Source organism: Setaria viridis, chromosome 9 (assembly GCF_005286985.2).
Source record: "Setaria viridis chromosome 9, Setaria_viridis_v4.0, whole genome shotgun sequence".
NCBI classification, from domain to species: domain Eukaryota; kingdom Viridiplantae; phylum Streptophyta; class Magnoliopsida; order Poales; family Poaceae; genus Setaria; species Setaria viridis.
Genome location: NC_048271.2, coordinates 5,428,825 through 5,450,571, shown reverse-complemented (window position 1 = coordinate 5,450,571; position 21,747 = coordinate 5,428,825). Strand labels below are relative to the sequence as shown.

The window sequence follows — 21,747 nt, the reverse complement described above, 5'->3', positions numbered from 1 at the left end:
CAGCCCGGGCCGCGTGCGCACGCGGCTGCGGCGGCGCTCGTCCTGAGCCGGAGCCACTGCGTCCAGCGAGCAGCCGACTCGGACTCCACCCATCCGCGGTCGGCACGCGACGGCCGTCCCTATCGCGTCCCCCGTGGCATCGCCGCGTGCGGCGGGCCAACGTCAGAAGCCCGCCGTGTTCCGACGAAAATGTAATGCTTTTTTTCCTGGATTTCCCGTTTCGCGGTCGCCATCCGGCGGACGGGAGCCAGATAAATACGTCACGGGTGAAGGAAAATTGGGGATTGATTTTTTCTTCCCCTCCCTGGCGAGCAAGAAAAAGGAAGCCCGACGCCACGCACGCCATCGCCGCCACAATCCCCTCCTCCTCGTCTTCCTCCCTCTCTCTCTCCTCCACCACCAACCAATAAAGATCGTCTCTAAATAGTACATACCAGTGCATCCGAGAGTAGGAGGATATCTTGCGTAGATTCTTGGCAGGTTGTTTTGGCAGCCGGCGTCGCCTTGTCCGGGGCGGTAAGGACTCCCAAGAAACAGAAGCATCGGCGCCGGGCGGGGCTCGTGATCAAGCGGGGAAGCGGGGGGCGCATGCGCGAGTACGGGCGGCACGGGGAGGAGGAGGAGCATGAGCCCCAGCCGGGGTGCGGGGAGGGGGCGGGGCAGGCGGCGGCCAACTGCGCGGCGGTATGCTGCTGCTGCCCGCTGGCGCTGCTCGACGTCCTGCTGCTCGTCACCGTCAAGCTTCCCGCGGGCGTCATGCGGCGGGTGAAGCGGAGGAGGAGGCGCCACCGTGTCAGCCGCAAGAAGCGGTCGGCGGCGGCGGTGGCGGAGCCCGCGTCGCCGTCCGGGAGCAGCGGCAAGGCGATGATCGGCGCGGCCTCGTCGCCGCTGGAGACCGAGGAGGAGGAGGCGGCGGCGGCGGTGTCGGAGTTCGAGCGCGAGATCATGAGCTCCCGGTTCTACGGCGCCGGCTTCTGGCGCACCGTCTCCTCCGGCTCCAGCTCCTCCGCCTCCATGCGCCACCAGTAGCAGCCAGGCAGCGCGCGGCTCCTCTCCCTCTCCTCCTCGCAATTTTGCTGGGTGTTATAGCGAGTAGACACAAGCACGCCAAATCGCCAACAATCACTCGATGAGTTCTTGAGGCTTCGAGCGTTCTTGGTGGGGTGCCAGTCGCTGCAGCAGCATCGTGCGTCTGGCCGTGCACTTGTTCTTGATCGACACGTGCGAATCTGTCCCGTGTGGATTGGGGACTGTTGGATTCGTACGCCATTGTTTTGGGCTTGGACACCTTGGATCACACCGGCAGATGCAGCAGCATGGGATACAGGTCCTGGTCCCCCATGTAAGCCAGCAAATGCTGGAACTGGAACGGTGGAATCTGAAAGTTGTGTTCGAACAATCTGTCATTTGTGATTGTTAAGCTAATCAATAAGTTCATAAATCATAACAGATCACAGTTCATCATCGATGCAGTTTTTTTTTCCTCGTCTGCGTGCCTTTTTGCGATACGTTGCATTGTGCATCCCCGTTTGGATGTTTCTCGTGGCGTCCGTCGCCGGCTGGACCCGTGGATTCGATCCCCGCCCGCGACCGTAGAAGATCCGGCACCATGCTCTTCACACTTGCGCCCTTTCGAAGATCCTGATGCGCCTTAAATTATTTTTGGCATTACCAAATATAAATATACGACGATGAGAAAAGATGGTTCTCTTCTTTTAAAACTATATATACGCATGCATTACCAAATACAAATTGGAACAGATCGAAGATTCGAAGCCAGGAACACACGTGACAAATCTGGATTCATAAAACACGAGCTGTTCATCATTCCTAAAAGTTCGAGGGGGAATCTAAAACGTCAGCAACTTACATTGCTAGTACTAAAAAAGGGCAGGGGAGTCAAACAGCTCCAGTTTGCTGTAGCACCAAATTATTGGGATCGATGGAATACGACCGGGGCGGCTAAGACGCCTTGGTGAGGTCAAAGACGGCGATGAACGGCATCAGGACGGACCCTATCCAGAGCTTCCCATCCTTCTCCTCCACCTCGCTGACGGCTCTCACCACCTCCCCCTTGGTGTCCTCCAGGATGTCCAGCACCTCGCCGTCGGGGCTGTACTTGATGATCACCGCGTGGAGCCTGCCGCCGATCTGACTCAGGTAATGGTACTTGGCGGGGATCGGGAGGCTCAGCAAGAACTTCCTCAGCTTGACATGGCGGCTCATGAGCCGGGCGTACAGGCTGCGCCGGCAGTGGATCGCCACCCAGAACTCGCCCTTCTCGTTGGTCCGCACATTGTCTGGGAATCCAGGCAAGATGGCGAAGAGATCCACGGTGCCTGCCTTCTCGCCTTTCAACCAGTATCTGCTCAACCTGTCTCCACAAGAACACAAACATTCAGTGCCTGATATAAAGTTGAAGAAAGCTTAAACCAGATGTAAGGAAGAGAATACAGACCTGCCGCGCGATCCTTCGCAGAAGACAAAGAATGAGCCATCCTTGCTCATGGACACACCATTGGGAAATTGGAGGTTGCGGTGCAGTACTGTCGTTTCCTTTGTCTGCGGGTTGTATTTCAAAAGCCTCCCAGAGGGATCTCCAGAGAAAACCAACTGCATGAAATTCCTGCAAATGAATGACCAAGCTTACTGATAAGCTACAGAACATACTTCAAACAACCTATCTCTAGGTTTTACAAGATCCAAGGTGACTTAGATCTAGTGGACTTGTTTGGAAATTGAGGCATTGTATGCTTTCCCGATAAAACAGTGGAAAACAGATTAGTGCCTTAAGGCACATTAATAGACACTAAAACAGGTGAATTTTACATAGAAGTAGAACAGTCGGCACACCTGAAGACACAGTAGACACTAAAATAGGTAAAAGTCAGATTAGAACTGCTGTTCTCAATTTCAAAAAAAAATAGAACTGTTCTCCCCAAAGAGGCAATTGCTCCATTTTAGGTTTTTACATTGACCCCTTTACTCCTTTTCATTGTTCTGTTGGAAAGCACGAGATTCTACGATGGGAAGGGGATCAAAGCTCAATGCGGTTTAAAAAAGGATTAGCGGGAAACTATACTGCCCCATAAATCAGCAGTCAAGATGATAGATGGACAACTAACCCAGTTATAGGATCCTCATGTTTCAGATCACCGATTCGGCATCATTACGGTTTGCTTGGTTTGGTGCCTAAATGTGCCCAAGCTGCACAAGGCAAACTTTGGCCACTCTGCCCAATTTTGGCCACCATTTGGTTTGGTGACAAAATTTGGCATGATCACCCTCTACTTTGGCTACCCTATTTTACTTGATGGCCAAAGTTGGCCAAAATGACGGCATCAATTTGGTGGCCAAATTTTGGCCGTACCAAATTTAGCTTGGCTACTATAGTAGATGACAGTTTTAGATGCAGACCAAACAGGACCCAGGTCTATCACTAACCAACCAACACAGTGAGATGAAAATGAAACAGGCAAACAGCAGCTAAGCAAAGCAGAGGAGGGGAGAGGGGCATGGCATCACAGACCGTCTCTGGTAGTGGATGCTGGAGTCGGTGAAGTAGACGTTGCCCTCGTCGTCGAGGTCGAGGTCGTTGGTGAAGTTCAAGCGCACGCCCTCAGCCTCCGTGGCCAGCGGCGTGGCGAGCCCGCCCTCGGGCCCGACCTTGAGCAAGCCGAAGTATGCGTCGGCGATGTAGAGGTCCCCGGTCCTCTTGTCGAAGCGGAGCCCGAGCGGGCGGCCGCAGATGTGCTCGTTGGGGAGGTACTCGAGCGGCGACGCCCTGGGCCCGCCGCAGAGCTCCTGCGTCCAGCGCGGGGACGCCGTGGCGAAGTGCGCCCACCGCTCGCCGTCCCAGAAGACGACCCGCCCGTCGGCGACGCCCGTGTACGGCCCGCGGCCCCGCGGATCGAAGGCCACGCTCTCGGGCCCCTGCACCTCGCCGCGGAACCGCACCTCCGCGCCGCGCAGCCGCTCGCGCGCGTCCGCGTGCGGCGGCATCTCGGCCGGGTCCGGGAGGTCGACGAAGTGCGCCTCGAACCCCGGGAAGTCCACCATGCTGCCCATCCGCAGCGGGTCCGTGCCGCAGAACGCCGCGACCGCCGCCACCACCAGCGCCGCGGCCACCACCCCCGGCGACGCCATCCCCGCTCTCGATCCCTCCCGTCCCCCGCGCGCGCCTCCTCCTCTCGGTCGCTCGCGCCGCTTGGGTTTCTCCGCTGCGCGCAGGCGCCCCCGCGCCCACTGGTGGAGGTGGGTTTCGCTCAGCGAGGAGGAGAGGGGTCCCGGGTCATCACTTCGTCGCGCCGAGGCTGCCGGGGGCTTTGTATATTTCGCCGTGGAAAGAAACAGGGTGCGCGCGGCCGTCGCAGCCCGTGCGCGCTCCACACATGCCAACTACCCCCACGGAGTGCTCACATGATCCCATCCCTCCGGCACGTGTCTCGGCTCTTCCCTTTTCTTCCACGGCGTTTCCGTGGTTCGTGCATAAAATGGACGTACCAACAAGACGATAATGGCCAAGCAGGTCCTGCACTGGTAATAATGTTCCTCGAAATACTTCTTTGAGAAAGCACGGTTGGCTTGGCTGCCACCTTTTTTTTTGTTTGAAAGGAAGGCTTCCCATAATTTTCTTTTTTTAAAAAAAAAGTATGCATGACTATCTTTTGAGCGACCACGAGATCACTCGGATGAAATTACGGTAGTTTTGACATGTTTGCATATAAAACAACCAAACGTGTAACAGGTGTGACGTTTCAGCCTAGAAGACAGTCGGCTCCGCAGTACAGTCGATTGCAACACTCAGGTCTGGCAACCAAAACTCTACAGTTTAATGAGGAGCTGTGTCCCTGTCCGTTAAGTTGCAAAATCAGAGCATTTCGTGTCAAGAATTCAGCTTCTCGTGATGTAAAAGGTTAAAGGTCCATCTCGTGATGGTGAGTATTGGTTTCTTCAACAGAATGGACAGCCAAGAGCTAGCTGAAGGCTCTGCTCTTGACCGAACCAACAAGCACAACAAAGATGCAAAAGCATCCCAATACAGACGGAAAACATTTTGGCTGCAAGATGGAATTTTAATAATCAATGTCTGATATTGATACAATGGCATAAAAATAGGGCGACAATGTTACATACACGATGATACATAAACTCAGGCCCTATACCTACAACAAGGCACTAGCACATCTGCAACAGTAAACTCTCAACAATGGCGACTATCCTCGAGGAAAGAACTGCAATGGCAACTCATGCTACACATTCTCGTTGGCTCGATAATTTTACAATTTGGCCGGAATGCCTTATTGTGCTTCAGACAATGACACAAATTTCAGGTTTTAACTATGGTCGACTCAATTTTACTACAGCCTCCACCTTCAGCTATGGTTCGGAGGAGAAACCAATATTTGGTTTTTTTGGCAAGTCAAGCATAGCTAGACAGTCGGAGCCTCCTCATGGTTGCCCAGCTTTTTTGTTACCATATCATAAACAGTATCTACTTTGGTAGGATCAACCTTAAATAAGACATGAGCATCTTCTTTCTTGTGTACACTACCCTTGAATATCTCCTGCATCAGCACCTCCTGCATTCTCAGATAATGACTGGGCAGCAATCGGTTCTGACAACATAGAAGCTTTTCCTGAAATAAAACGGATGGATCATTCTTTTACTGTAACAAATACAAAACGCATGAACAAGACCACAGGACTAATATGCAGAAATGAGCATGAGTCATCGAACAGGGCACTTGGATTTCAGATGCACTTACGCTAGCACTTAATAACTCTGCCCCAGGAAGACCAACTATATCCCAGTCATCCCACTGCTTCACACTTGTAAGTCCTGTGGTTTTAGGAGAATCTAAGCCAGCACCACCTTTCTTTGGATCCAAATTCCCATCAGACTCAATTTTTACAGGTCGATTCATCTTTTGTACTGATTTGTTATTTGGAATAAGTTGGCCACTTTCCTTAGCTTTTTGGGCATTTAGCTCGTATTCCTTTTTCCTCTTTTGCTCTATGTGTATCTTTGCTTCAGCTAGTGTACGGCATCCAGCGGAACGACATTCCTGAGAGTCAACAAAATAAAAGTAAACAATCACATTTATATTTGCACAACGGAACAAATTGATGCTACTAGAACCTTAAGGGAAGACACACATGTCGGTAGTGTTCTACAGAACTTCCTCAAAAAAACCAATATCAAATGTCAAGAACAAGATTGATCAGTAGCACAAATTCATTCTATTGCATGTTTTCCAGGAAAAGAAAAGGAAGCTTCCTTCATATGCGAAGCCTAGTAAAAAAAATGTAGTCAAGACTGTACTATAGAAGAACTCAAGCGCAACTTCCAAGATGAAATATCAAACATGTAATGTTAGTGCACTAAAATATCATCAGGTTCGCCCCACAAGAACGTCTGGAAATGTAGTGCAGTTCATAAGAATAAAACAACAAACTGATAATTGGCTGGGCCAATGGGTGGGTGCGGTGGAACAAGTGGGAATACAAGAGAAAGCCAAATGAAATTAAGAAATTATGAATGCTGCACTATGTGCAGACCTACAAACCATCTATGCGAATAAGGAATGGTTCACAAAGTACAAATTCAATGTGCCACAGAATTTTGGCACTACTTTATCTTTTATTTTGTTTAATAGAAAAGAAACTGTGCTGCTAGTTTAATATTCTCTTGTTTGAGGCAGTTTTTCAGATCATTGCACATTTGTGGCACATGTAACCTACCTACTAAGAGCAAAAAGGAAACATTTGTGGCAAGGAATTTAGAAAGGATTAGTTCTCAGCCAACATTTCCAGTTGCATTTAATATGTGTTCCTTTGCATGTAAATCTATCCACAATAACTTTCTCAGCTTCATGTAGCACAAACATATATAAAGATGTCGATCCATGAACAAATAGTTCTAGCAGATTGACCGTGGAACTCCAAATTCAATCATTCTATAAAAAGAATGAGAAATAATTGCTGTAGTTGATTCAGTAAGAGAAGGCAATGAACAAAAACAATACCTGAAGCTCTTGAATTCTCCTCCGAATTTTTCGCTCTTCTATGACACTCCTAACAAGGGCTTCATGTTCCTCCTTGGAAAGAAAACGCATGAATACCTTATAGCGATGGTAAACTTCCTTGTCTTCATTTGTAAGATCTTTCTCCAAGGGATTAGGGAATAACAAATTTCTTTCCAATATGAACTCTTTTCTCCTTTTCCTTTCATCAAGCCTACAAAAGCAACAGTTACTTTGCATTATTAAACATTCTAATCAATGAAATAAACATACAAACATACTTACACTATTAACTCAGCAACTAAAGCATTTTGAACAAAAGTTACCACAATAATACAGCTTTTTCTGCTTAGTAGGAACAAAAGAATTGCTTCACTCTGAACGAACCTGGACAAGTAAATACGCAGCACACGGAGTTTCAGTTCACGATCAGTTTCCGAGTCAGTTTCTTTAAATTCCATCTCAGCAAGCGCTTGTTCAGCGTCATTATCATACTCTGGGTCAAACTCATGTCTCTTTGAATTGTATCCACTCAGTTCAGTCAAAGAAGGGCCTTCATCTGCAGAATATCTGGGCTTCTTCACACCAACACTTCTATCAACATGACCATCTGGCACATACAAATTAAATATGCCAAGGATCAACATGTAGTTTAGGCAGTAATGTGAAGGTAAAACAATACTTCCAACAGCTTTAATTAAAAAAGGAAACACATTCTCCACTTCAGACCACACCATAAAGAGATCATGTATCTCCATTTCATTTCTTATATATTTCCAGCACAAAAAAACCCATTTAATAATTAAAGAAAAGGATATAGCACTAGCAATAATCTTGAGCATTCCATTCTTAAGAATATGACATTCTTGATGAAAACATCTCTAAAATTTAAAACCGTACGAACACATTCTAAGAATTGTTTTATTTCAATTTAATTTGCCCATTCGTCACTGGTAAGAGAACAGTAAACTGGTGTTATTATTGACACAAGGGCATTGAGAACCTGGGTGCTGAGTGAACATAAAAACTAGAAAATAACAATGATGTATTCATCTATGATACCTTCAACTTTTGATATGTTAGCACCATCTTTATTCTGTCCAGCATTTGAAGCTTTTTTATTTGCACCTGCAGTAGATCAACCAGAAGCCAGAATTAGCACAATATGAAAACATTTCTAGACGTAGACCAAGGATGCACTGTTACAGGATTGGTCGGTCTAATTGGTCATTTCCAATACATACCACCAGCCATGTGCGAAGGAGATCGACCTGCAGGACCATCACCAAGTGCTTCTTCCAACCTATGCAAGATCTAGCTGGTAACAAGCCTCTTTGAAGCTTAAGTGACATATTCATAGGTATTCATAGATAAATAATGGCATACTTGACCCTGGAGGGAGAAAATGGAGATTCAGCCTTAGGAGTCAGTTCGCCAGGTAACAGCGAAGTCCCTACATGAACAAAGAAGAAAGATGAGATATACAAACAAGCCAATATAGTAAGATATCTTCTCTTCAAATATCTACCTACTGTTGTTATTCTTCTTTTTATAATTGAATAATACAGAGCAGCAGTTAGAAAGTAATTGGCGTCCCGACAATCGGAATCATTACAGAGTTACCAATATAAAAAAAACTTATAGCAGCAGTGTTATTTGATTATCAGCTCGTGCATGTGTGTAGATTCTTGTGTTCATGCCCGTGCATACACACAGAGATGGTGCTGCTGCCGCTGACAGTATTGGGGTAATGAGCATGCTGATATATGTGCATACTATCATTCTTCTTTCCGTTAGACCCACAACCCACAAATTAACGTACATGGATATGAGATCAACACAGGAAAATTTTTCATTTAAAAAATCATACATCCGTTTGAAAGTAACATACTGCAGTTGGATGGATAGCCCACTAAAACATGTCCTATAATGGGGTTAAGACCAAATACACTAAGGAATAGTTAGTTATGAGATTTCCAGTACGGTTGTGGTGCCATCGCTCCCAAAAATGTATACCGATCCAAAGTAGAAGTGTTTTTGCCAAGACACCACAATGGCAAACACAGCCTTAATATTTCAAGATGTGAAGACAAACAGCAAGTGACCAAACACATGTTATATTGTAGCCAACGACCGGATACTGCAATACAAATTCCACCTAAAACACTAAATCACATCACCTATGACCAACTAACATATACTAAGTGGGTGTTTGGATACGAGCTACTAAACTTTAGGAGGGTCACATCGGATGTTCGGACGCTAATTAGGAGGACTAAACATGAGCTAATTATAAAACTAACTGCAGAACCCCTATACTAATTCACGAGACGAATCTATTAAGCCTAATTAATCCATCATTAGCAAATGTTTACTGTAGCACCACATTATCAAATCATGGACTAATTAGGCTTAATAGATTCGTCTCGCGAGTTAGACTCCATCTGTGCAATTAGTTTTATAATTAGACTATATTTAATACTCCTAATTAGTGTCCAAACATCCGATGTGACAGGTACTAAAGTTTAGGAGTGTGTTCCCAAACACCCCCTAAACTAGGTCAGCAAGCATGAACCAAACCTGATGACTGGACAGTAAGAAATATCTCCCACTAAGTCAAGGCTTCAAATGCACAACAAAATGTACTGATTGTTTCCATCACCTAAGAATAAATTTTGACTCACCTTTTTTACTCTCACCCTGTACTTTAGCCATAGCAAGAAGTTCCTTCCTGTTCTTGCCATTAACATGCGACATATCCTACAATCATGACGTTGCATTGAGTTAAGCAGTACCAGGTAACTTATTGATCTATAAACAGGTAGAGAAAATAGTTACAGGGAGGGGATAACAAGGTGAGTTCATGTATGCTGTTGTGTAATGATCAATGCACTGTTGCTTCGACTTGGTACCAACATGCTCTGCAACTTCAAGCCAGTTTCCCAGACCATACATTTCAATTCCCTACAATCATGATGGGTAAACAATCAAATTACAATTCCCAGGATGTAAATGTACCAAACAGACATATCAGTACCTCAAGAAGGAGGATTTCTTCATCTGCATTCCAATCCGGGCAAATAAGTGGGAAGGACAGGTTGTCCTGTTGCAAAACAACATTCAAGTCAAGACATCATCAGGAATAACAACCTTCACAGGATACAACACTAAGTGTTTAAGTGCTCATATAGATATTAGTTACGATTTTTAAATTAGCTACTACTGGGTTGAGAAAGGATTAAAGTAAAATGCAGTTTGGCTAAGAAATGATGAAACCATATAACATTTTGGATAAGCAAGGCTAGAAGGATGAGTTTACTTGGGGTTAACGAATAATAAGCCCGAATGTTCTGCAGCAAGCAAGGGCAAAAAGGATGAATGTTTGTGTCAATTAAACCTTGGGCGCTACACTTATCTGCTTTACATTTTGACTTAGGTAGCGATCGGCTCTGAACTTCTAATTTTAACTGTTAACAGCTTGCTCACCAGCTCAAAATGCTTCAATAAACAATCAACAGCTGCAGCTTGTACATGCCTTAGCAAGTTTAGCATTAACTAGACTAATACAAATTACAACTCATTTTGGAGGCTGGTAAATCAAATAAGCATTGTACCACAACTGAAAATTTGTGGAGTGCTACCCAAAACATCAAGTCAAGCAAAGATAACATAAGCAAGAGTACACTAACCATGACCCTGTAAGAATGGTTGCTCCGGTGTGGGGTGACTTCAGCGCCGACGGAGAAGCACTCGACGCAGAGGTCGAAGTCAGGGCACTTGGAGCATTTGATACGTATCTTCCCGGAAATGTCCTTATTACAGTAGTTGCAGTGGTACAGCGCCTTCTTGCCCCCTCCCTCGCCTGCTCCTCCCATGGCCGCGGAAATGGTGTCCGTCGCATCCCCGCTCGACGATACCCTCCTCCGCTTCGACCTGCAACCAGCACCAGCTCATCCCTCCGCGCGCGCGAGGTAGCATAACGAAATCGCAAATCGGGGAGGCGGGTTAACGTGCGGAACCTGTGGCCGGTGTCGTCGTCGCCGGAATTCGGCACCCCGCGGGACCGCCCCATCGCGAACCCAAACCCTAGCGCAAACCCTCGAAACCCTAACCCTAGCGAACGCGCCGGTTCGCTACGCCGCCGCTGCTAATCGCATCGGGTAGAATTGGGGTCGGATTGGGAGGGGTGATCGCGACGGAGGAGGGTCGATTGGAGTTGGGGATTTTTGGTAGATCTGGGTTTGGGTTCGGATTGGGGATTTTTTTACATGTCGGATTGGGGATTCGGGGATCGAGGTGTCGCGAGAAGACGACCATCAGAGAGAGGGACAGAGACGAGGAGGTCAGGTCAGTCGGTCAGAAGTGGACTCGGGCTGGCAGCTGTATTTGGTGATCTCAGATCTGGGCCGTTCATTACTTCATCCGACGGCTCTGACCTTTTGGTAGCGGGAGGTGAATATGGTTCTTCCCTGTATAAAAGGTTTTGTTCGATGAACACGAACATAATTCAGAGATGCCTTCAGTCAAACATTTAGCCAGATTCCTAAAAGTAAAAATTAAACAATTTTAAACATTTTGCTGACCAACGAAAATAGCTCCATTCAAGAGGACTTCTAAGTACAACGCCCCAGGAAAAGGTACTGATCTAAAATATTCCTGAACCAGATCCACATAGAACAAGCATCAACACAAGACGTTTATTTATCAAAGAAGAGGCTTATTACACCAGTTTCAACAATTTCACAAGCTAGAACCAAATTGCACTTTGCAAATCACTTGTCACCTGCATCTATCGGCAAAAGCAATCCACCCATCTGTTACGCTCCGAACAACATGATGCAAATGCTATATTATTATCGCATTGCCATAGGTCGCAATCCACATGACTTTGTGCATCATCTTAAAAAAAATAGAATTTGCACATTCATTTATCCATGACATAACAGAGTCAAACTGGCATTGCAAATAGCCGGGCAAGCAAGAACATAACTCAACAAAGCAAAAACCAAGATTGCATTCACTGCTAAAGATCATGAACACTGTTATTTTGCAGTTTGAAACCAGTATCGACGGACCATACAAGTCCCACATACTTATAAATAATTCACATAGCAGAGGCTGCCTTCAGTGGCACGTTCATGATGATGATGAACTCAAAACAGGTTCTGATAGATCTTGTCTTGATCGGATTTGTATACTCGTCGTTTGTTGCTGGTGCCTGAGGTAGGCTTGTGATGATCAGAGCTCTTCGACATTGGCCTTCCAAAAGAATTGTAAGAGCGGTCTGTTTTTGCCTTGCTGCTGCTGCGAAGAGAACCACTGGATTCCTGGCACTCCTGGCAAGCACAAGATAGACATAGCAAAAAAATGTTATTTCGGATTTCTTTGCTTTCGCTTGAGGTCAACAAAAAAATGATAGGAGAAGAAATTCACCTTTGTGGAATGGGAAGAAGACTGGATTTGTGCAGATACATCGGATTTGCTCTTGGCAATGCAGGGGGTCAGGCAAGGGTTAAGATCTTTGCTGAACATTTCATCTGGGCTACCATAGTTTGGTGTCTCAGCTTCCCCAATGCTGCACTCCTGTGTTAGCAGAGAGAATAGATCATAAGAAAAGTGAGATAAAGCCTGTTTGTGCTGACAACTAGGCACTTGTCAACGTGGAACACAATCAGTGTATATTTTGTAGTGCAAGAGAAGAGCGTGCAAAATATTGTTCTGCATCAATGATAGAACTACATAAGAGTATGAACCTATGTTTTTCTCAAATTACTAATGTATGCAGTCTGTCTATCATATCATCAATGGCATATATTTCTTACTACACGGCGGATAGATAATGTGTGAGGTAGCCAGTTTCTGGTTTGTTTGTGCAGTACTTCATAATACATAAAGAAATAAACACAAAAGAAGTAAACAATTATATAGAAGAAAAATAATCTCTGCAGCAACACAAATACCTGCATTCCTCAGGAAACGCAAAATGCAGGTTGAGAATACTATCATGAAAGCAATACACTGATTCCCCACCTTATTCACAGATTAATTGGTAACCAGGCATATTGCTAGTGGTTATTCAAACCGCACGGGATACAACTCAAAAGTTGTAATTTTGTAATCAGGAACAAACAATATGCCATTGTAAGAACAAACAAATAGTGGAGCAATCGAACCCACCAGAGAGAAAGCGGTCTCCTCGTTAAACCCCGGCGTCCTAGGGGAAGAGCAGTATCCATCATCTTCAAAGCAGGACCTTGCCGAGTGCTTCTCGGCCTTAACCTGCAGAGAGTGAAACAGCAGGCGGCAGAGCATTAGAAATCGACTGCCTAGGTGCAAAAGTGAAGAACACACGGTGAGATCATGGAATGGAACGTGCCTGGGCGAGCTCCTGCGCAAGGCACTGGATCTGACCGGTGAGCGTGGAGATCTCATCCCGGAGGCGGCGGTCCGGCTCCGGCTCCCGCTCTGCGTCCGGGAACAGGACGGCGTCCTTGAGCGTCCTGATCTCCTCCCGCTGGCGCAGGCACAGGTCCTTGAGCCGCTCCACCTCCCGGTCCTTGTTCTCGAGCTGCAGGCGGAGCGCGGCGATCTCGTCCTCCTGCGCCTTGCTCTGCGCCAGGAGCTCCCGCTCGCTGCGCAGCACCATGGCGAGCGTCCGCGTGTTGGCGTTGTTGCCGCCGTTCTTGACGTCCGTCAGGGCCTTCGTCTTATTGGCCGCTGCCGCGTCGGCGGACGGCCCCTTCTGGAATAGCTTCCGCGACAGCCCCGGCAGCTTCCCGCCGCCGTTGTTCTTCGCCGCCGCTGCGGCGGCGGCGGCAGGAGGCACCGGGAGGTGGCCCTTGGCGGAAGGCGGCTTCTTGTCCATGGAGATGAGCCGCCGGAGCACGGAGCCCAGGTTGCCCTGGTGCTGGGGCTGCGGCCTGCCGCCCAGCAGGTCGCGGCCGGATCTCCCAGCCACCACCAGCGCGCGGCTGCGGCTGCTGCTGCTGCCGTGCGCTCCTCCCGGGGTCGCGGCCGCGGCGGGGGCTGAGGGCGCCGCGCGGCGCGGGGACGGGGACGGGGACGGGGAGTCGTAGGCCGCGTAGCGCGAGGCCGCGGACGCCTTCTTCATCTCTGCCGGCGGACGGTGGAGACCGGAGTGGAGGAGGGGCAGGCGGAGGATGGGAGGGGTCGTGGGGAATGATGGGGAGCGGAGTGGCCGGCGGCGTTCGAAATTCAAATGGTCTCCTCCCCCCTTCCGTGGCCTGCCGATGTGGCGATGCGGTAGGATGAAGGGCCTGCGCGATCCCGTCGCGTTTTCGCCTCGGTGTTCGCTGACGACGCCTTTTGTTTCGCAAGGCGAACGCCCTGCCAGTCGTGTCAGCGGCGCCTTTTGCTGCACGCCGAGCGGGCCGAAGTGGGGCCCAAGGGCAAAGGGGGTTTCAAAGTTTCGAACCGGAGATCTAGCGCCAAACACGACGCGAATTCCTCGTCGTTCTCTGGCTCCTCTTCCACCAGGTCCTTGTTTACTTGGGAAGTTGGGAGGTGCCAAATTGTCATTTTGCTATAAATACGACACTGTAGCGTTTCGTTTGTATTTGTGAATTATTGTCCAAATATTGACTAATTAGGCTCAAAAGATTCGTCTCGCAAAGTACAACAAAACTGTGCAATTAGTTTTTGATTTCGTCTACATTTAGTACTCCATACATGTACCGCAAGTTTGATGTGATGGGGAATCTTCTTTTTGCATAGTGTTAAAGTTGGGAGTTTTGTGGGAAGTAAACAAGGGCCAGGTAGGTGACCCGGCGGTGTCCGCCCAGATAGCCAAACTTTGTTGTGACCCGGCGGTTTTGCATGGGCATGGATGGTTTTTCTCCCTACCTCCACGGCTCCACCGTCATTCTACGAGGCTTTCGTCCTGAATTACCCCCTCTCCACCTTTTAAATGACTCACGATTATCCTTCCATGGCTTCCATCCCAGCACTACCCTCCTCTACCATCTACTTCCTCCATCTAAAAAAGAATGCAACTCTACCCTCCTCTACCATCTACTTCCTCCGTCTAAAAAAGAATGCAACTCTACCCTCCTCTACCATCTACTTCCTCCATCTAAAAAAGAATGCAACTCTCACTTCTTGAGGAGTCAAACAGTTTTAAGTTTGATCAAATTTACATAAAAAAAATACTAACATTCACATCTCTAGTATGAAAATATATTGCATGATTAATTTATTGATATTTATTTTGTATGATAAATGTTAGTACTATTTTGTATAAATTTGATCAAATTTAAAATTAGTTGATTTATCGGGAAGCGGGAGTTGCATTCTCTATAAGACGGAAGGAGTACAATGACTGTCATGGAGGATACAAGACCTCCTACAAGGCTGCAACTAGCCTTTTGAGAGTCAATGAATAGGTGGTGACTCTATCACAATCAGCTTTACCTTGACGCCTACCGTGACACCGCCAAGCATGTCATCGCCCCATACATTTCTCTGGATTACCTCATTTAGACTCCACTCTGTAGTAGATCATAACCCACCGTATCTCCTAACCCAAGATCTAATTTAGTTAACACCAGCGCGGATATAAAAAGTACATGAAAACTGATGCGTATGGATGGAAAACATGGAAGAATGTAACGAAGCTGAGAAGGTGGAAAAAAATGAGGAAGGATGAAATGAAGCAAACGATAAAAAATTAAAATTGGAAGCTCTCGCACCCCGCTCTCTTGCTTAGCTCGCCCACTCGCTTGACTCTTGTGGCGGCCTGCGGCGGCGCCGAAGCCGACCCCGCAGCACGCTCTCTCCCTCCCCTTCGCTCCTCCTCTCTCCCTCTCCACTCCCCCTCTACAAACCCTAGGCGCCGCCGGCCGCTGCTGGCAGATCCACCTCCCCTAAGCCCGGATCTACACATCCCTGGCGTGGGGATCCCTTCCCCGATGATGACCACTACGTTCTCCCCCTTCCGTCGTCCGAAGGACAGGAGATCGCGGCTAGGAGGCTGCCCCCCCCCTCCGGTGGCTGGACCTGCGTCCCTCCTCTTGCCGCCCCTTCCGCTGCCATCGGCCGGTGGGCGGGCGGCGAGGGTGGCCGCGTCCCTCCCCGGCTGTCTGGTCTATCAGGCATGCACCGCCGCCGCGTGACTGTCCGGGTGGCCGCCTGCGCCCCCCCCCCCCCAACCTCTCTAGTGGCTGCGCCATCTTCCGCCGACGGGGGGACCGGGCAACTGACTATGTGGCGGCATTCTCCAGCTCCTTCGCGCCTGGCGATCCCCGTGCTCTTGGTGGTGGCGGTGATTTCTGGTGGCGGCGGTGATTTTTAGGGAGGGAACGGGTGTAGGCGAAAGCCTTGTGCTTGGTTGCGGGTCAATGACGACAACGCCCCGGGCGCCGCTTCCCTTCTCGAAGGCATCATTCTTTCCCCTTTTCCCTCCCTACGGCGAGCTTCCGGGTGAAAGCCTTGACTGTGTTGGTCGGACGATGACGGTGCTAGTGGCGTCACTCCCTCCCTTGAGGCGTCGTCTTGGAAGCTCAACGGGTTCTTGCTGCTGTCACTGCAGGGATCGTTGCTGAACGCCACCCCCAGTCGTCTCCGACCGGTCACGGTCCTCGTGGTGGTCGTCTGTTCTCCTTGGGAGTGTCTTCTTCTACGCTTGCCTTCGTTTCGATTCGTCCACCTCGCCTGGGTTGCTTAGGTCATCGTCGTCTGGCGGATGCTTTGCCGCTGTCGTTGGTTGCTCTGGGCGGATGCTTTGTCGCCGTCGTTGGTTGCTTTGGGCGGATGCTTTGCCGTCGTGGCCGTGTTGGTTGGGTCGATGCTTTGCCACCGTGGTTGTGCTCGAGTGGATGCTTTGCCGCCGTGAGCCTGATGTTTGTGTGGATGCTTTGCCACCATTGCAGTTCGAGACCTTTAGCACCCTTGTCGAGGTTGTATCTTTTGGCAGATTCAGGAGAGTCGCTATGTCTAGGTTTGTAGGTTCGAGTGTGCTTCCTCTTTGTTGCCTCGAGTCATGTGGTTGTTGTTGTGTGTTTCTTCAGTATTTCTCTTTCTAACACTTTATTTGGTCCTTTGTGCTCTCGTGCTGGTCAAGCTCTGTTTGGCTTCATCGAGATTATGTCTGTAAACTACTTTCTTCTTAATCGAAAGGTGCTAAGGCACTCAAGAAAAAGATAAAGAATTAACATTTAGACCGATACCTCATTTCCATGTACGAGTCTTTAGTGTCCAACATATATAACTAGGATGGTTGGCGTGCCAACGCCGCGCCTGCAGAGAGGCATGTATGGTTCGTGTTGTCAGCATTAGTGTAGATAGTATGCCTTAATGGTTGTAGAGAGGCGTGTATGGTCCGTGCTGTCAGCATTAGTGTAGATAGTATGCCTTAATGGTTGTATTTGAGCGTAGCTTTTTAAAGGTCCAAGCAAATCTATGAATAACGCAGAAGGTATGAATCGTAGTTGGTAACCATAAATTTGGCTGCGAAACTAATTATTCAGATTTGAAAGACTATGTGTCAATTTGCAAGGCACAATTGACTATAGCATCGCACATACACAAAATGTAGTACAAAACAGTAACATCTCATGTAGGCAAGGTAATTGTTGTCTACGAGACCAAAGATCAACAATGTTTCGAAAAAACAAAACAGAGGTGGCAGCATATTGCCGGTCCCTGATTTAAGGTGGTTGCATAAGCTAATAGGAGCATGGTTAGAGCTATTGATATGTGGCATCCTTCAGATGTTAGAGGAAATGAAGAAATGGCCCAGAACCAGTTGAATTACAGCAGCAAAAGTGCTTCCTGCCTTCTGATGGGGGCGCTGTAATACATAGATACTGTAAAGATGCATTATGTCCATAAAACCTTGTTATATGTAGTAGGATATATAACCTTGAGCATTCCTGTCAGCCTAAACAACAAAGCAGAAGCAGTGGTGCTCTCATTAGCTCTTTGATGACATCATAAAAGAACACAAATTTAACTCTAATAAGGCACACTTTATTTTCAAAAACCCTGAGGCTTGTTCTTAAACCTCTACGCGGTTTTTATAAAGAGGACCACATTAATACATCAGCCATGTATAAACTAAATCAGGCAAGTCATGGAAAAAGCTGATGTATAAACTAAATCAGGCAAGTCATGGAAAAAGTTTATCTATTCATTATGACTTATGAGTGGCAACGTACCTTGGTTCAGCAGGTTGTGTAGAACCTCGAGCATCTGTAGGTGTCTTGCCTCATTGTAAAGTAGTGTCTGAAAATGGAGTTACCAAATCAGCTTTTCTTTATCAGCACCTTACAACTGAAACTGAATTTCTTCATAACTCTGCATTTTAGAACAGCAATCCATGGACAAAAGATGTGGCAGCGTATTTAAAAAGGAAAAGGAAAAGTAGAGGTCGGAGTGCAAATAGTAAGAGAAGACTAATGCATAAAAACATTGATGTTATGTGGTGATCCCTTAGCTCGAATGGTTGAGAATATGTACCCACCAAGGCTGCGAATTAGAGGTATCTTTCTAGATGACGCAATTTGGGAGAAAGGGATTTTCCTACATGGTGATAGTGAGGATGAAACAAAGCCCTGCCAGTAGCTCATTTGAAAATACTGATTCCATTAACCACTCAAGATTCATCTTATTTTGTCTCAACGAAGTGAGTAAGATTGAAGTTCAGAGTTCAGGTAAACTACTTATTGAATGATCAGATCAATCATGTCATTCACATTTGTGGAAGGAGATATCACGCAGGAAAACCAATTTAAACAAAATTAGTACACTACCAAAGTATGAAAGGAGTTACAGCACACCTTTTTATCCTCAACAAATTAATCACTCGCTTCTCATTCCAACCTTTCAGTTGGCCACACCTATGGCCGCCTATGATACTTGATACGATACCTTAGTAGCTCTGCAATTAAGAAACAGAAGAACAATAGATATATAATCACCAAAAGGATTATCAACGCTGAATGACAATAGAATACAAAATGGAACATAACATATTAGAAGGACTATATACACTAAGGTGCTATCTACCTTTGTGCCAAGGGATCAATCTTGTAACTTGCAAAAATAGCAATCTGGCAAGACAACAGTATTTTAGGTCTACCAAAGCCTGCTTGGACAACATGTGTTAGCGGATAAAGTGGCCAAGAAACAGAGATTGTTGTTGAGGGAATAAAAGAACAATACATGAATACATTCCTTAGGCAAGAAAATGAACCTTATGAAATAACCCTCATATTAATAGAATATATGTTATGTGGGTGGAATGAACTCAGATCCAATCACATTCCAAAATAAAGAAATCATATTAGTAATGTAAGAACTCCCAGGGTAGAGTAGAAACAATTAAAAGCAATAGTTCTATGTTTAATTCAACAGGCCCATAGCCCTAAAATGGTTCCATGCAACTTAGCCAAAACCACATGAGACGTGCCAGCAAATTGGTTAACTGGTAATAATTTTAGATATTTGAAGGTGGAAGGTCATGAATCCATGGGCCACGGGTTCTAAGGAAATTTTGAGCGAATATTATAGAGCACCGTAACCTTTATATGAAAAACGCTAGACTACTTAGTTCATTATTTGTAACCTCATTCACACGTATCGTCACCCTCCTATTTTAAGGAAACAAATAACTTTTTAGGTAAAACTGAACTTACATGAAAAGAAATTATTAACTTCACAACTAAATTGAATTATAAGTTTAGACAAATTGAACATGCATATTTTAGTTTAGGGAAACAAATAACTTTGTAGTCTCAAGGAAAACTCGGCAGACATCAAGTAACAACAAACATCCCATCAGTAAATTAATAATGTTGAAGTTCTACCCTACTGTAGCCAATTCAAAAGTTGAAATAGGATTCTTTCCTTGTTCAGGAAGAGCACTCCAATGTCAATGAGGTCAGTTCGATAACGAACCTATTGAGATTTAGTTAGGCACACATTCACCATATGTTAGCACCAGATTAGGATCGCTATAGATGAAAATGGACTAGCTTGAGGATCCGCATAAACTTACATGTGGGTTTGCGGGCTGTTATAATTGTTTCCCTAAAATTACTCGGTCTCAAGTAGAGAGATTTCATAATATACTTCATTTGTTCCACATTATAGGTTATTTTGGCTTTTATATCTATGAATTTAGAAAAGTTAAAATGTCCTATAATTTGGAACGGAGGGAGTAGGTCTCAATTCACAGGCACACCCAAGTCGTAGACCTCTCAATATTTGACATCGAACATGCGAATTCTTTCATTCTGGGTGTTTCTCTCAGTTTTTCCTTTTTTTTTCTTTCCCTTTTCTTTTTCCAGGCCATATGAAGAGATGATTTTGAATTGAGACGGCGGCGGGCGCGGCACGGCGGTAGCGAGCGCGAGCGCGTGTGCCTGGTGGGCCGGTTGGCATCTCAGCTGCGCGGATAGGTTTGGTGGGCTAGGTTTTACTGGGCCGTGCTTCTTAATCGGCCCAGGTCTTGGTCAATATCTGACCCCCGCAAAAGGACTGCAGTACTGGACTGCCGCCGACCAGCGCGACGAGGAAGAAGGGACCGAAGGAGAGAGAGCAGATTCGCAGAAGCAAGCCACGGAGGAGACCAACCAAACAAGAGGAGGATGGTGGCGCCGATGGATCCGATGCTGTGGCACAAGGTGGCCGCCGTCTCCGGTAACCCATCTGCTCCCTTCCCCTTCCTGTTTCCTTGACCGGACCACCGGGATGAGCGGTTGAGTTGAGCAGGGGTTGCTGCTCTTGGACTCGGCACCTACGGCGCGCACATGTTCCGCCCCAAGAACCCCGCGTACAAGGAGGTAGGTGACGTTCTCCCACATCCGCATTCCTCTGCTACTTCCAACGTGTTCGTCCAGATTTATCGATCTGCTTCGCGCAATTTGTGGGGGATGATTTTGGTAGGTTTGGCACACCGCGTCCCTGTACCATCTCGTCCACACCGCCGCGCTGCTCGGGGCTCCCATCACGAAACGCCCCAACATTGTCAGTATTCCTGTACTAGTGCTGTTCCCTTTACGCTTTGGTGTTACTCTAGCGCTAGTAGTTCACACGCACTGTGCGATTCTTGTCTTGCAGTTCGGAGGGCTTCTCACGGCTGGAATCGTGTTCTTCTCTGGAACGTAAGCATATGCTCCTCTCTAATCGAAATGTAAATCGTCTGGAAAAACCAACACAAATAGGGAAAGGAATGTTTTCCAGATTTATCTTTCGTTTTATTGGAATTGTCAATTCTAAAATCATTATTGACGGATGATGGATCATTCTCATTTAGGTGTTACACTGTGGCTTATCTCGAAGACAGGAAGTTTTCTTCACCAGCACCACTGGGTGGCTTTGCATTCATCGCCGCTTGGGCCAGCCTTCTCTTCTGACAAAATTGTGCTTTAGCCAATAAAACAAAAATTCTCAAAGCTTTGCATCTGGTACTTTAATAGGTTATGGGCTTGTACTTGTACTGTATGCACCTTTGGTTAAATATAATACAGTCCATCCTTTCCTGTATCTTCCTAAGCACGATATGCTGCTTGTGATCTTTGTTTGATTGGTCGTGCCAAGGAAACTACGCCTCCTGTCTCATTAACTCAAGCTGATTTCATGACTGTGTTTGTTCAAAGCTTGGGTTCGCTTTTCCAGCTTTGGCATCATTACTGCTTGTCTTCTTGCTTCCACCCATGATGTGAGCTCACTTTTGTTTGGGAAAACATGTTTAAACCACTCT

At 46.9% G+C, this 21,747-nt stretch overlaps 5 protein-coding genes across 5 annotated transcripts; 2 read left to right on the top strand and 3 right to left on the bottom strand.

Annotated features, from left to right (window-relative positions):
• The first annotated feature begins 268 nt into the window (after positions 1 to 268).
• On the top strand, positions 269 to 1,466 carry LOC117835087 (uncharacterized). Its single transcript, XM_034714445.2, has one exon. It carries the CDS (start codon positions 589 to 591, stop codon positions 1,027 to 1,029), a length of 441 nt encoding a protein of 146 aa, XP_034570336.1. The 5' UTR covers positions 269 to 588; the 3' UTR covers positions 1,030 to 1,466.
• Positions 1,467 to 1,769: 303 nt separating this feature from the next.
• Positions 1,770 to 4,331, bottom strand: LOC117835084 (protein STRICTOSIDINE SYNTHASE-LIKE 3). Its single transcript, XM_034714443.2, has 3 exons — positions 3,530 to 4,331; positions 2,459 to 2,626; positions 1,770 to 2,374 (listed from the first exon to the last, which is right to left on the bottom strand). Exons 1-3 carry the CDS (start codon positions 4,144 to 4,146, stop codon positions 1,963 to 1,965), a joined length of 1,197 nt encoding a protein of 398 aa, XP_034570334.1. The 5' UTR covers positions 4,147 to 4,331; the 3' UTR covers positions 1,770 to 1,962.
• Positions 4,332 to 5,054: 723 nt separating this feature from the next.
• On the bottom strand, positions 5,055 to 11,376 carry LOC117835083 (transcriptional adapter ADA2). The gene is made up of 12 exons (XM_034714442.1): positions 11,045 to 11,376; positions 10,715 to 10,958; positions 10,063 to 10,128; positions 9,864 to 9,989; positions 9,710 to 9,785; positions 8,412 to 8,478; positions 8,270 to 8,328; positions 8,088 to 8,153; positions 7,413 to 7,635; positions 7,029 to 7,239; positions 5,769 to 6,068; positions 5,055 to 5,639 (listed from the first exon to the last, which is right to left on the bottom strand). Exons 1-12 carry the CDS (start codon positions 11,095 to 11,097, stop codon positions 5,433 to 5,435), a joined length of 1,698 nt encoding a protein of 565 aa, XP_034570333.1. The 5' UTR covers positions 11,098 to 11,376; the 3' UTR covers positions 5,055 to 5,432.
• A 549-nt stretch (positions 11,377 to 11,925) lies between these two features.
• LOC117835086 (uncharacterized) lies at positions 11,926 to 14,332 on the bottom strand. Its single transcript, XM_034714444.2, has 4 exons — positions 13,402 to 14,332; positions 13,203 to 13,304; positions 12,459 to 12,608; positions 11,926 to 12,361 (listed from the first exon to the last, which is right to left on the bottom strand). Exons 1-4 carry the CDS (start codon positions 14,134 to 14,136, stop codon positions 12,179 to 12,181), a joined length of 1,170 nt encoding a protein of 389 aa, XP_034570335.1. The 5' UTR covers positions 14,137 to 14,332; the 3' UTR covers positions 11,926 to 12,178.
• A 6,191-nt stretch (positions 14,333 to 20,523) lies between these two features.
• LOC117840751 (uncharacterized) lies at positions 20,524 to 21,530 on the top strand. The gene is made up of 5 exons (XM_034721273.2): positions 20,524 to 20,684; positions 20,757 to 20,827; positions 20,931 to 21,011; positions 21,105 to 21,148; positions 21,301 to 21,530. Exons 1-5 carry the CDS (start codon positions 20,633 to 20,635, stop codon positions 21,398 to 21,400), a joined length of 348 nt encoding a protein of 115 aa, XP_034577164.1. The 5' UTR covers positions 20,524 to 20,632; the 3' UTR covers positions 21,401 to 21,530.
• Positions 21,531 to 21,747: the final 217 nt, after the last annotated feature.